The sequence below is a fragment of the Petromyzon marinus genome, chromosome 11, assembly GCF_048934315.1.
Source record: "Petromyzon marinus isolate PM22_M1 ecotype Great Lakes invasive population chromosome 11, UKy_Petmar_22M1.pri1.0, whole genome shotgun sequence".
Classification (NCBI taxonomy): Eukaryota; Metazoa; Chordata; class Hyperoartia; order Petromyzontiformes; family Petromyzontidae; genus Petromyzon; species Petromyzon marinus.
In genome coordinates this window covers 9,523,624-9,537,618 of record NC_133677.1, presented here as the reverse complement: position 1 = coordinate 9,537,618, position 13,995 = coordinate 9,523,624, and the positions used below count along the sequence as shown (strand labels likewise).

The following is a 13,995-nucleotide window of genomic DNA, read 5'->3' as shown; positions in this document are numbered from 1 at the left end:
TCCCTAAAAAGTCAGTCCCAAGCAATCAAGGAATAGCAAGGGACGTTGATACAAAAACTGGTCCCGTCAATTTGATATCCCCGTCAATTTGATATCCCCAATAACAGCGGATGAACCTGCGGTCGAAGCAACCACCCTATGGGCCAACTCCGACCACTGACCCGGTCGGAGCGGCCAGTCAGCCCGATCAATTTGCGAACCCTCACGCACCGACGCATGATGTGAATGAAAACCGACCGAACGCGATGAGTGAGGTGGATTCAGGGGCCGAGTGTGTGATGTATCGCGACTCGCCTTCGGGTATAGTGGAATGGAGGACGGTCGGGTGGACGACGGCGGTGGTCCGGGGGGGCGTCGTCGTGGTACGCGACAGCCCGACGAGACATGTCCCGGTAGGCCGCAGTTGTAGCACACGACGAGCCCGCTCCCAGGACGAGGAGAGGTCTTCCGCAATCGTTGTTGTTCATCCCGTCACGCCATGCCGTCCCCTCGCCAGCCTCCATCTTGGGTTAATGCACATGCTTGGACGGGCTCCACGTCTTCAGGTGTATCACGCGCCTCATGAGGCGCGGAACATGCCGCCAACCCCATATATCGTTGCAAGAGCAGGTGCACCTGGATGCATCTTGCAACCTTGAGGGAAGACAAATCGTCTTCGCCGACGGCCGGCAGAACAATGTGAAGGTCTTTTGCCAACGCCAACAATCTCTCGAGGACCAGCAATTTATTTCCTTTGTGGTCCATCTTGGGAAAGGCATTCTTTGCTAGCGCCAGTAGCGCGCTACGGAAGGCGAGGGGCGTCTCGGCCTCCCCATTCCTCCGCGCGGTGAATTTATAGCGCACATTTGACAGTGGTTCGTAGATCGCCGCCATTTGAGCAAATGCTTGATGCAGCGTGGCCCTCAGCGATGGCGGAATGGTGAGAAACACCGCCATGGCGTCATCGTCAATCGCGGCGGGCAGCGCTCTTAGCGCCTCCGCCTCCGTTCGTCAAAAATCTGCGCTTGAAGGCCACCCAGTCGCCTCCGACGGAAGTAAATTCTGTAATAAATGGTAGTCGTCGCCGAAGAGATGGAAAGTCAACAGGCGAACTTGACACAGGCACAGTTTTGGCGGGGCTCCTCGCTCCGCTCAAGCAAAATGACGGCCGCATGCGCGGGCTGCGCCACGGAAGTTCCCTGTTGGCGGGAAATGGCGGGGGGATGTTGAGTTCTGCGCGACTCTGTTGCTCTCTCCTCCACCGCTGGCTCCTCGCGGTGGAACTCCACGACGATGGACGCCGCGACTTGGAGGAGTTCTGCGAGGCGGGAGTGTGCTGTGCGGCGCTTCTTCCCTGACAGCAGTGAGCTGTCGCGTGGACGGTCGATGCGCTGCTCCGCCGACGGTGCCTCACTTCCTTTCTCCGGGGTCGCCATCCCCGGGGCTGTTTGAGGGAAAAGGTCTTCATCCTCGTCGTCCAACGTCCTGGTACGTGGTCTGCTTCGCGTAAACATAACCTAACTCGGCCAGCTTACTAAAAGAACGTTTGGCCACTTCCGACACCAGTTGTAGTGAGTTCAACCGAGTCGCAGACGTACTCTTTGGAGGCAACACATTTATTAACACTAACACACGGGGTAACTGCCCCTTAACAGAATGACAACCGATGGTGGTGATCACCAGGCTAACTAAACTAATTACACCGTAACTAGCTACAACAGACCGGACCCCAGCTTGGGTCCAGGTCCACGTGTTGGAGACTCTGTAGGATGTAGAACGTAGAACGTAGGTTTCTTCAGGATGAACAACAGCACCGGTCTCTCTGGGGGACCCGGCTGATATCCTCTGTGGCGTGACTGGCTCCGCCCTTGGCCACGACCACCTTCCAGAATCCTCGAGCAGGATCTCGACCCTGACACGTGACCACCCCTAACCCCCACTTGGGGCCCCTGTGTAGACTTAACCGGTCACGTGTCCTCTGGGGTCAACCAGAGTGCCACGGCCCTTAGTAACCCCATTTCCATGGCCGGCACTCCCACACCCTATCCTGTAGGGGCCGGCACTGCACGCCAAGCGTGGTGCCATCCAGCGCTATCGATCAGCGCTCACCGAGCCCCTCTAGGGCCGGTACTGCACCAACATCCTAGTGGTGTCTGCGATGTCAATACACCGCATGCTGTGCCTCTCTGGGGCCGGCATTACACAGTGACATCCAGCCATGTCACTACAAATGTAAAGTATCAACATCAAAACACTGGAAATGTTTTTTAATTCAACACAACTTTTGTAATCACACTCTACTGCAATTCTCAACAGGACTAAACCTTGATAGGTTTATCACAAGTAATGTTATATGATGCATAACATTGTTTCTCCAGTAAATTACAAAACTACAGCATCCCCACTGAGTTATAAAAAATGCGTGAGAAGTTGTTAAGATGGTATTTCTTTCATTATGGATGAAATGAAACCTACGAGTTGGAATATGCTGGTTCCCAGAGGCTGTGCAGCATTCATAATAAAAAAAAGATTAAAAGCTGGATCATTGCAGACAATGCTGTATTATCTTAAAATAATTTAGCGAACTTATTAACAGAGTGAACTATGATATCAGATGGTACATGCTATAGTATCAAATGCATTTTATGAGAAACATGCACACGTACAGCGTGACCCATAGGCAATGATAAAATGCCCTAATGAAATGCATCAGTGCTATGCTTGGTATGATTAATAGGCAACACTTGCAATATTAATGAGATTTTGAATCAAGTGCACCATTACACTACCCATTCCCGTCATATCCAATTAACCAGCAAGAAACAACGACAGGTGCAAAACCCTTATATTAGCATAAACCCAATAAGAAGGGTTAAGGGTTTACTAAACTGGTATAGCAATGCTTCGGGATTTAATGAGGCAAAGAACAGGAGGTGACAACCATATCATGAATTAAATACAATATATTTCCACATGTTTCATTAAATATTGCAAACAAGTGTTATATTGAAATTTATCATTTTAATTAATAGCTCCAACAAATTTGAATATGCTGAAATAATGTAGTAGCCCTAAGCAGTGGGGGGGGGGGGTGCCCAACAGTGTGTCTCAGTGTGTTTATTTACAGGGGGCATTGGTTGCAGTGATTTCTCTCTGCACTGCAATCCTGGCAAATATGGGCTTGATTCCCAACCACGGGTAACGGCAGGGGGGAGTGGTAACTGAACCAGTCCTGAGCCTCTCCTAACTTGATTTATCCCTAAATGGTTACAAGATGCATTGGCCTGACACTGCCGATGAGACACTGTGTTTCGAGGCGGTTCCAGTTTTCCCGTGCTGAATCGATGCTGCTGGAATTGTGCACATCCAGAAGACCATGGGGCCGATGAGTTGTGTTAAAAACACTATTATTTTTTGTGGCGAGGGAAATATGTGCAGGAGACATGTTGTGTGCTCATCTATTTGCTATTTATGTTCTCCACAATGACCCAAATGATTGTTAAGCATTGTGTACAAATCAACACTGGGAAGCAGTGGGGCATGATGGTGGCCCATTTTGCACTGTCTGCCTCAACAAGTAATCAATATGAACATCATTGACCCCAGTTGTATTGGGGACATAACAACAAGTAGTATTCACAAATGAAAAAAAAATATATCATGGGATTAACTCAGTGAAGATATAGATATTTATAAATCTAAATAAATGTAAATAGAGGTATAGACATTTTATGTCATCATCTGCCATCATCTATCCACTGCTGGATAAAATCATCCCGAAGCAATCGTCATTTCTCATGTTATTGTTTTGCATCAATCCATATAGCTCTTGCGCACAAGCTGATCTCGTGACTCCATCTGGGCGAATGTATATGTATAATGGTTTCTGACAAATGTAGAATTATTATTTAGTTTAAACAAAGATACATGTTTTGTGCATAGACTTATGACTCACTACTGCTTATAAGAAATAACATATGTCATGTGCATATAAAAGGATTGTGCAATAAACATGAATTCAAACCATTTGATAGAATAATATATTCTGGCCACCGTGCAGCTCAGCAAATTTGGAAAGGTCACAAATCTGTGTTTCCCACAAACTCTTCTAAAAAATGTTATCAGGTGTGCACCACCATGCCCAGCTGCAAGAAACTTGAAAGGTAAATGTCCAAGCAAATACGATGTATACCATAGTCTGCAATATTTTTTTAAGTCCACATTCACATGTGTTTATTTTTAGGAAATATTTTTGAAATAGTTTCATCTCGTATTCTTTATTATCTTCAAAATTATCACTCATTATGTATTTAAAACGAAGGATTGTTTTTTTACTTACTTCTCACTGCACAACAAAATTGATGTGCATCATTTTTACAAAGACATAGTTGTAACAACGAGGGAGCTTAGGTCTCACCAGTGCAGATTTGAGGATGGGGGCAAGCCTAGGCAGTAATGGCAGGGCTTTCTCATTTGACCCTTGTGTCTGCAGCAGCTCCCGAAAGCCCTCTCTGGAAACGAATGTGTATGGGTGACATGTCTCTCGCAAGCCCTGCAGCAAGAAAGAACCACACTGTTAAAATTACTGACATACTAACCAATATCGCCAAATGCCACTGTTGATCACAGTCAACATATTAATTTAATGACATTGGTTTATTTATGAAAGCTGCGTGTTTTTTTGTACACAGTATATTATTGTATATGGATCCCAGCAATTAGTTGTGGTTATTATTAAACATGTGAAGTGTAATTAATCTATAAAACATTAATATATTTACAGCCCATTAGATTCTGAAAACATGCTACTCTGCTAGCATTAAAGATTCTTAAGCATGACAGCGGATGTGAGAATTTTCATAAATAATGGCATTGTTGAGCAATAACCCACAGGTGTCTAAGAGGAATAGATGTATTGAAATTGCTGTCTGAGCTAATAAGAAGCTCATTTTTGTGGACACATTAACTTAAATGCAGAATATATTAGCATATAAAAGTGTCATCAAAGCTTCATGTTAAAATAGAATGACAATTGGGTAGTATTGCACATGCTACATTATTGATATTAAATGTATATACATATTTGTTTTAAACATGACTTCTGTCCATGTAAATGTAGGATAAACTTCATTTTCATTATTTTATTAAATAATAATTACATATTTTCATCATCCTCAACCATGTTAGATCCAACGCTGGATGAAGGCCCCCAAAATTGCTTCATGGATTGCTTCATGAAAGTTATGGGGGTTTTTGTCAACAGAGTGTCAACACAGTGTCTTAAACATTGTGAAAAAAGTCAACAATTAAAATAACATCTGAAATTATTTGCAAGAGCTCTCCACTGTGGGGGGCCTTCATCGCAGTACCACAGAATTGTATAAAATGTATTGTTAGTTGCTATTGTGGATTGTGAGTATACAAAATATACACTTTCAAAAGACAAGGGTGTATGATACAATGTCAAAACTAAATACAGTGAATTTAAACATGTGTTTTTAATTGTCCATAAGCTTTCTGGACCAATATTTATCCGTGGCATGTATTTAATAGTCCAAATTCTGCTGATGACACTCAGTATAGAGAAACCACAACTCTGGAACTGTGTCATTCATCGAAGTGTCATCAGCAGAATATAATGTACCTGCTTCAGCACTTGGGTCAAGTGCTATTAGTGAACACCTATGAAGGCCAACATGGCACATGGGGGGTGGTGTGGCCTAAACCAAGAGCAGCCAACTGTCTTTGTCTCCCCAGTGGGGATGTTTACACACAACACCAATTACTCATTTAATACTGTCGAGTTATATATAGAAAACAAAAAGAAACACAAGGTTTTCAAAGATGCTAAGTAAAATCAAATGAATCCATTAAGATAAAAAGTTAACCTTATGTATCATTATAATTTAGCCAACTCTCTATATGCTACCTATGAAACATAGTAAGTAATAAAGGTTCTTACATTTTATGTATTATTTTGAAAACAAGCGAGGGCATTTTTACTTTAAGCTTTAGTTCTCATTTAATAAATATTAAAAAAAACTTCTAGATTTAAAGCTTTCGTGACTGCAAGGATCCATACTCTTTGGTTCTATTCGGTAAAGTCACGTAAAAAACAAAAAAAATTCACGACGTTTCGGCCACAACACAAGTGGCCTTCATCAGGTGAAGGGAGCAGACTGTTTAGAGGACAGCGCTGGAGTGAACACAGCCAAGCTCAGACCGCGACCTTTAAGCTGTGTGAGAGGAAGCAGAGCGCCTTGACAAAGGAATTAGCATAAAAAATAGCATTTAATTGGCAGACTTAGCATGATGAACGATGTACAGGGGGGGAGCAAGTGCAGACCGGCGAGGGGGGGAGGGAGTTTACATATTGATGGTGTGAAAAGGGAATTTAAGCAGCTGCGAAAGTTTGGGATACCATATGGCCTCCCGGCTTTGAACCTTTTCCTAGACCACATTAATTCCAGACACCCCGCCATCAAATTCACCATGGAAGTGGAAAAAGATGGCAAGCTGCCATTCTTGGATGTTGTGTTTGAGAGGAGACCTGATGGCTCATTGGGACATTCTGTCTGCAGGAAACCCACCCACACAGATTCCTACTTGAAACCTGATTCCCACCACCACCCGACGCAAAATAATTATCTCATAAAAACGTTATACCACAGGGCTCATTGCATTTCGGACAACACCACCTGACCAGTGAATTAAAACATGTATATCTGGCCCTAAAAAGGAATGGATACTCTGACCGTACCATCCGCCAAGCTGTTTCTCCCTCCATACAGAAACAACCACTTGATACTCCGATCAAAACCATCACACTACCATATATAGCAGGCGTTACTAAAAATATCTCCAAAATTCTAAACAAACACAAGATCCTGGTCCGGCTCAATACAGTACACAAAATCCGTGACCTGATCCCTTCCATGAAGGATGTCATTCCTGACTTACAGTACCCCGGAGTTTACAAATTGATCTGCACCTGTGGTGACTGCTATATCGGGGAGACGAAAAGACATGTCTCTGACCGAATTCGCGTGCACAAATCAGATTAGAAACACGGCAGAACGAATTCTTCTGCCGTAGCTGATCACTGTTACAACACTGTGGATGATCACGATATAATTTTCTCCGATACCAAGGTTCTTTGCAAACCCATGGGTTTTTATCAGAGATTTGTTCACGAGGCAATTCAGATTTACAAACACAGACACAATTTCAACCGAGAGGATGGTTTCAAATTAAGCAACCATTGGAAAGATGTTCTGAATCAAACCAAACATTAAACTAATTTTCAATGGTACAGTATATTTTTTCAAGTAGTGGTATCCCAAACTTTCGCAGCTGCTTAAATTCCCTTTTCACACCATCAATATGTAAACTCCCCCCCCCTCCCCCCCTCGCCGGTCTGCACTTGCTCCCCCCCTGTACATCGTTCATCATGCTAAGTCCGCCAATTAAATGCTAATTTTTATGCTAATTCCTTTGTCAAGGCGCTCTGCTTCCTCTCACACAGCTTAAAGGTCGCGGTCTGAGCTTGGCTGTGTTCATTCCAGCGCGGTCCTCTAGACAGTCTGCTCCCTTCACCTGATGAAGGCCACTTGTGTTGTGGCCGAAACGTCGTGAATTTTTTTTATTTTTTGTTGTTTTTATGTGACTTTACCGAATAGAACCAAAGAGTATAAAAAACTACAATATCTTTACTGTGCATATTACCATTCATATAGTTATTCTTATGTTATCAATTTGTACATTTTCGCCTGAGTATTAATTAAGCCCCATTTTTAGTCTATTCTATTCCAATGGTTGCATATAATGTGCGGGTATTTACTCAAGTTTTATTCGAATTACTCACCTCTGCCAATGTTATGAGAAGTGGATCAAATGGAATATCTTCTGGCGGGGTGTCCCAATGCAGCTTATGTTTTACTGAGCCATGCACCAACCTATCAGACAGCAATTACAACACACAGACCCAACACTGCTGACTCTAAAGCAACAATGAAAGCAAAACTAGTGCTGTGCGCTCACCAATTTTCAAAACGAGACATAATTTTAAATAAACATGCCTGAAATAAAGAGTAATATTCTTGTTTGTGTTAATCTTATCTAGAATTAAATTATGTACGAGTTAAAGAAACTGCCAATTAATTCGCTCAGAAAAATAAGATCATTAAAGCTAACAAGCTGAGGCATTCAAACATTACATCTATACTCTACATATTTCACACATGCTTAAAATGTAAAACATGTTTTCACTAAATGTTTATAAATATTAGACTATGTAAATTGTCTTACATAATTTATATTCGTACACTTTAATAAACAGCGACATGTTTGTATAATATTAATATTACAAGTGCCATTTAGGTGCATCTGGTTCTCACCATCATGTGTAGTGATTGTTGTATATAATGATAAGAATAATAGCCAAAGGGACATAACTATAATTCTGAGTTCATCTTTTTAAAATGAATGCAAGCTAACTGTTTAAACTCTTAAATACACTGACTACATAACACTGGCACGAGGTGTGCGTTTATGTGTGATGCAATTTCTATCACAAAGTCATGCCCTGCAGGAAAGCGTGCAAACGAAATGAGGCAATGTTATCCATACCAGTGTGACCTCTGTGCTAACTCAAGTCTACAAGTTTCTATATTGCAATGAAATGTAACAATTCTGCCTCAAGCTTGCGCTGACATTACATCTTCATGTGTGGCCGTGTGGGTTATATAGCATGAGAGGCTTTTTCTCCTCCTTTGTAATTCCATGGAAAAGTCATTACTTGATGTTGACCCAAAAATTGCAAACAACCCATGTGGTCAAGTACCTGCATGGAATTCCAGCTTTGGCATAGATGGTAGCAAATGCAGAAATCGGTCTAGTTCTATCACTGAACTGTAAAATAACACATGTAAACAACAGCATGATCATGTGACATTAATGCAAAAGATTTAACGTTTAAAATGTACACAGTACTGAAAAGGAGAACACATTAAAAAATCGTAAAGGAAACATGACAAACAATTAAACCTAACTACCTAGAATGTGAAGCATTAGCATGTATGTATTTTTCTTCTACGCTCGATATTTAGCCTTGCCATTAGCCAGTTGCTAGCTGGTGATGAAACGCTTTTGAATAACAAAATGATATGAAACCAAGTGAGTTACTCAACAAAACTGGACAATATAAACAGGCAATATTATATTGTTGTGTTGAGAAACGTGGCACGCAGTTGGGGTAAAAATACCCAGTTAGAGAGAATACGGTTTTATGGAAGGGAAAGAGTGCATATTTTTGTTCCTTTGTAGGTGCATCTTGTTCCAGGGAAATTACAATACTGTAATTCAAATTTAAAAGAAGATGGAACATAAACACCAACAACACTGATGGGGAAAAAAATAAACCCATAAGCAAACATATACGAAGATTCATGGCAACATGAGAAACAATTAAACAGAACTTTTATGAAGCATTAAAAGTAAACATTTCTAATTATATTTTCGCTAAAAATATACATGAATAGAATAAGAAATATTTTGTATTCATAGTTAAAACTAACAGATGAAGTTACTTAATCATACCCTTGGGATTTTAAAAATGCATGAGCATTGAGGAGTCATGAAGAGCGGGTGAAATGAAAATGATTACGTGTCTAAATGTCATTACTGTATTTAAAGGGCATACCAATTTGTGCTGAACTTAATCAGATTATATGCATTTATTTTATTCATATTCTGTCACCTTATGATATGAAACAAACCGTTATTTTATTCGGCAAATTATTGTGTTGGAAGAATGCAGGGCAAATGTAAGACAAAAAAACATGCACAGCTTAAAGTAATAGGTATATTAAAATAAAGTTTTTTTGTTGAAAACAGGGAAAAACACACATTTGAGGGGAAATCAAAGCTCCTCACAGATTGATTCAGGAATCCATTTCGTCTCATTACATCTTGTCAGTTTAACATGTAGGCTTTGACAAATTGAGTACAACGTTTTACCAGTAATTATAACTAGCATAATCAGGCAGTCAGAGTTGTAATTACTGTTGTAATTACTGGCGAAACGTCTTACTAGAATTGTTAATAATGTGCGTTGACTTTCCAACACACCCGTGTGCTGAACTAGTGACGAATTGGCATGTTTTGTTGATGTGTCAGGTGGTGGCAGGTTTCACGACACATTTATATTTACGCGATCTAACCCAAAAACCTCTATTATGGGTAACATCTTGTCACCACGTAAGGCCCGCAGGCTTGGCAATCTAACGCATCACCATGCCCACCTTTTATTTGCTTGTGGCTGAACGCAGATTTCAGGATTAACCAAGTCTACAAACTTGATTTGAAGCTTTCGTGACTGCAGGAATCCATACTCTTTGGTTCTTTAAGGTAAAGTCACGTAGACAGAAAATTAATAGATCACGACGTTTCGATCGCAACACAAGCAACCGTCATCAGGTGAGAACTGCAGTTCTCCTGCTGTGTTTGTTTCACCTGATGACGGTTGCTTGTGTTGCGATCGAAAAGTCACGTGATCTATTAATTTTCTATCTACGTGACTTTACCAAAAGAACCAAAGAGTACAAGTCTACAAAGTTATAAAAACAAATGTATGAAACAATGCTAAATGCAATAAAATATATCATACATTTTGCAGTGGTGTGGTTTGCATTCTACAATATAAGCATGTTTTGTAGCTCAACCATTTTTATTAAATCAGTCAACATTACACGAGATGAACATTTGCCCTGTTGAAATAACACAAGCGATGCTGCGTCTGTGCTGCCAAGCATTGTGGCCTTACATCTGAATGGAATGTTTGAATATTAAACGCACAACAGACTGAACAAGGTGGTGGGGGGGGAGTTCTAATGGCCAAAATTATTTTCAACCTATAAATGTACATGCTGGTCAAAAAAGGCCAATTGCTAGGCTACTGTATAAGAGAATGTCAGAGTGAATAAAGTAATTGAAAGCAGGGCTTTGATTGAAATATGGTGTGCATGAGCATAGTGCCATCCGTGTCATATACTGCATATGTCAATCTTATTTAAGAGTATAAAAGTAGGTTGGCTGGGTAACTGAGTAACTACTTTATGCTGGAAGACACAGCAGGTGCAGGATATTCAAGGTAATGTAAGTGGCAAAAACTCACCGGATCAATGGTTTTGGGATTCAGCCGAGCACTGGGCCTGGGTTTTAACACCACCCTGCCTTGCGCTCCAGCAGATCCCGTGGTATCCGGCTTCATTTTGGTCGACACCACCTTGGATTTGCTCGCGGCTGCTGATGTCATTATACAGCTCGACAGCTGACATAAATCAAAGTAAAATTACCAAGACGACTCAAATAAAAGTACAAATAGTGAGTTTTTTTTTAAATATGCCACTGCAAGGAAGAAGATCCCTCCCTTAAGAAGCATTTTGCTTCCTTGATCTTCACCCTGGCCAAATGGGTTGGAAGAGGTGAAGGAAACCAGGCTTCTGACCACCTTTGGCAATTCACCTATCTACCTCATGGATTGTAAATATATTTTACTCCTAGGCAGAAGCAAGGGGTGAATTAAGTAAATATTTCCAAAGCACTCAGGAGTTTCATCCAGCAAGTGGATTGATCATCGATGATGATGAAAGCATCAACTGTCTAATGGTAATCGAACCTGGTATACCTTGACTGGTGTGCTAGCATTCACATGGCATTAGATACATTTAAAAGCAAACATAATGAATTATCTATGCATGCTCTTCAGTTTCAAATTGCTTGTCACAGCATTAACATGTTTTTTGGGGGGGATTTACATTTTTTCCAAAACAATTACTATTTTACGCCAATCATAAAATGGCAAAGAGCACTGGATAGCAATTAAATAGTGGCAAGTACTAATTATCATGCAAGTTTCATTTAAAATATATGTATTTCACGAAGTGTTCATGTTAGGTCATACATATGCCACAAATATATTCTCAGGGTGTACTAGATGTCCAAACTAAAAAGTTGAACAAATGTGGTGCTGCTGCACTGACAGTGATTCACAGGCACACATAACAATAACAAAACTCAACACATTAGGTCAATAACACTGCCGTAGAATTATAAGCAATGACGTTTTAGGCAATGACCCTTCCCCACAGCACCAAGAGATGCTAGAGTAAGAGCTGCTTTGTGTTAGGGACATTGCCAGAAATCTTACCAATAAAAGGCATTTTTTGTCTGTCTGTCCGTCCATCTGTGTGTGTGTGTTCGCGCACTTGCGAAGGATATAAAAAAAATTTGCCAGGTATCACGCCGTAAGCCTCGCGGTGAGCAAGCGCTAATCGTTTTTCACGTCCCTCAACTTTTAATTAGTTAAATTAGCGATTTAGTGCGATTTTTTTAAAATTATTTATTACACGCGCTCGCCCATACCAACTCGCACGCCTTCAGTGGGGGGGGACGGCCCCTGCCAAGTCGCACGCGTTCGGTAGGGGGTGAGGGCGAAATTTAATTTTGCGTAAGAAAAAATGTTATAAAAAAAGACAAAACGCTGAGGTAAATTATTCACAGTGTGATGTCCTCCCCCCCACCCCACCCCGATGCGTGCAGTTAATCATTTCAATTAAAAAAGCGCCCTTGAACGATCGTTCTCAGAGCGCTGCAAGCTGCCGACACTGGTGAGACCAGGCCCTAAGGAAGGCTGATGTCTCTGGTACAGGGCAATCAGTTTCAAAGACAATGCCATACATTACGCTATGGAACAAAATTTTGTGTTCCTGGGTACTAAGTGTTATTTTTAAAATTGTTTATGCCTAAAAAGTAAAGAAAATGGCTATTCCCCACAAACTCTGCTTTTGTGACCAGGGCTTAATGTGAACGAAAGACACAAATGCACACCACGTGTTCTCGATGAAAACAGGTACATTTCAAAATAGCACTGTCCTGGTCACAAAAGCAAAGTTTGTGGGGAATAATATCCATTTTCTGTACTTTCTGAGGCATAAGTAATTAGGAAATAACACTTTCTACCCAGGAACAACAAAAGAATTGTCTTGCACAGTGCAGAGTTTGTACGCGTGGTTAATGCAGCACTTGATTCCTTGCGAAAGGTTTCTATTTTGGTGTTTGAACATCTCAACACTTCTTGTTTTATTGCCAGAAAGGATAAAAAACAAACCCATTTGTTATTTTTTTTCATTCTTTGATACTGGCAAAATGGTAAAATTTTTCCGGCATCGCATTTAGGGGCCGTCCATAAATGACGTCACGCACCTGTGGGGGGGGGGGGTCAGACATTTGTGACGATGTGTGACGAGGGGGGGGTGAGAAATGTCACGTCACATCAAAATGCGAAACTTTAAATAGACACCTTTTAATGTTTTCCCCTACATCAGAGTGCAGCGCCACATTAAATACGCACTACAATGACAATAGTTTAAAGCGATTTGAAGCATGTTTTATTTGGGGGGGGGGGGGCAGAGCTTTGTGACGTCATATATGAGGGGGGGTCTGACTTTTTGTGACGCCGTGTGACGAGGGGGGGTCAAAAACCGCGTGACGTCATTTATGGACGGCCCTTTAACACTGTACACGGACTACCGTACAGTCAGGGAGGAACCATTGTGGTGACTTCACATTTGCATCTTAACCTCGTTGGGGTATTTTCTCGTTACTACACAACATGTAACTATGCCACAATAACAAAAAGTAGCAAACAATATAGATTTTAAGTTTTCGTGACTGCGGAGATGCATACTCTTTGGTTCTTTCGGTAAAATCACGTTTGTATAAAATACATTAATTTTATTTTATAAAATAGAAAAAATTATATAATTTATTTTATAAAATATTTTTTTATATAAATTATTTTATTTTACATTTATTTTATACCTACGTGACTTTACCGAAAGAACCAACGAGTATGGTGACAAACAAGCTTCGGCCTAGGTGTGCAGAGAGAGTGAAAACAACACGACAAAGACAAATATCCCCGCCGTCCCGTCCCCCATGTAGCCTGAACACACT

The 13,995-nt window shown here is 41.2% G+C and overlaps 1 protein-coding gene across 2 annotated transcripts in view; it reads right to left on the bottom strand.

Annotated features, from left to right (window-relative positions):
- PACRGL (parkin coregulated like) overlaps positions 1–13,995 on the bottom strand; it is a 41,449-nt gene that overhangs the window by 27,033 nt on the left and 421 nt on the right. Inside the window, exons 2-5 of one of the 2 annotated variants that reach the window (XM_032952061.2) lie at positions 11,153–11,308; positions 8,822–8,889; positions 7,844–7,934; positions 4,397–4,531 (exon numbers count right to left, since the gene is read on the bottom strand). In XM_032952061.2, coding sequence (XP_032807952.1) covers positions 4,397–4,531; positions 7,844–7,934; positions 8,822–8,889; positions 11,153–11,293 — 435 coding nt within the window. In that variant the 5' untranslated portion in view covers positions 11,294–11,308. The remainder of the gene's footprint in view (positions 1–4,396; positions 4,532–7,843; positions 7,935–8,821; positions 8,890–11,152; positions 11,309–13,995) is intronic. The other variant, XM_032952062.2, reaches the window with a different exon arrangement.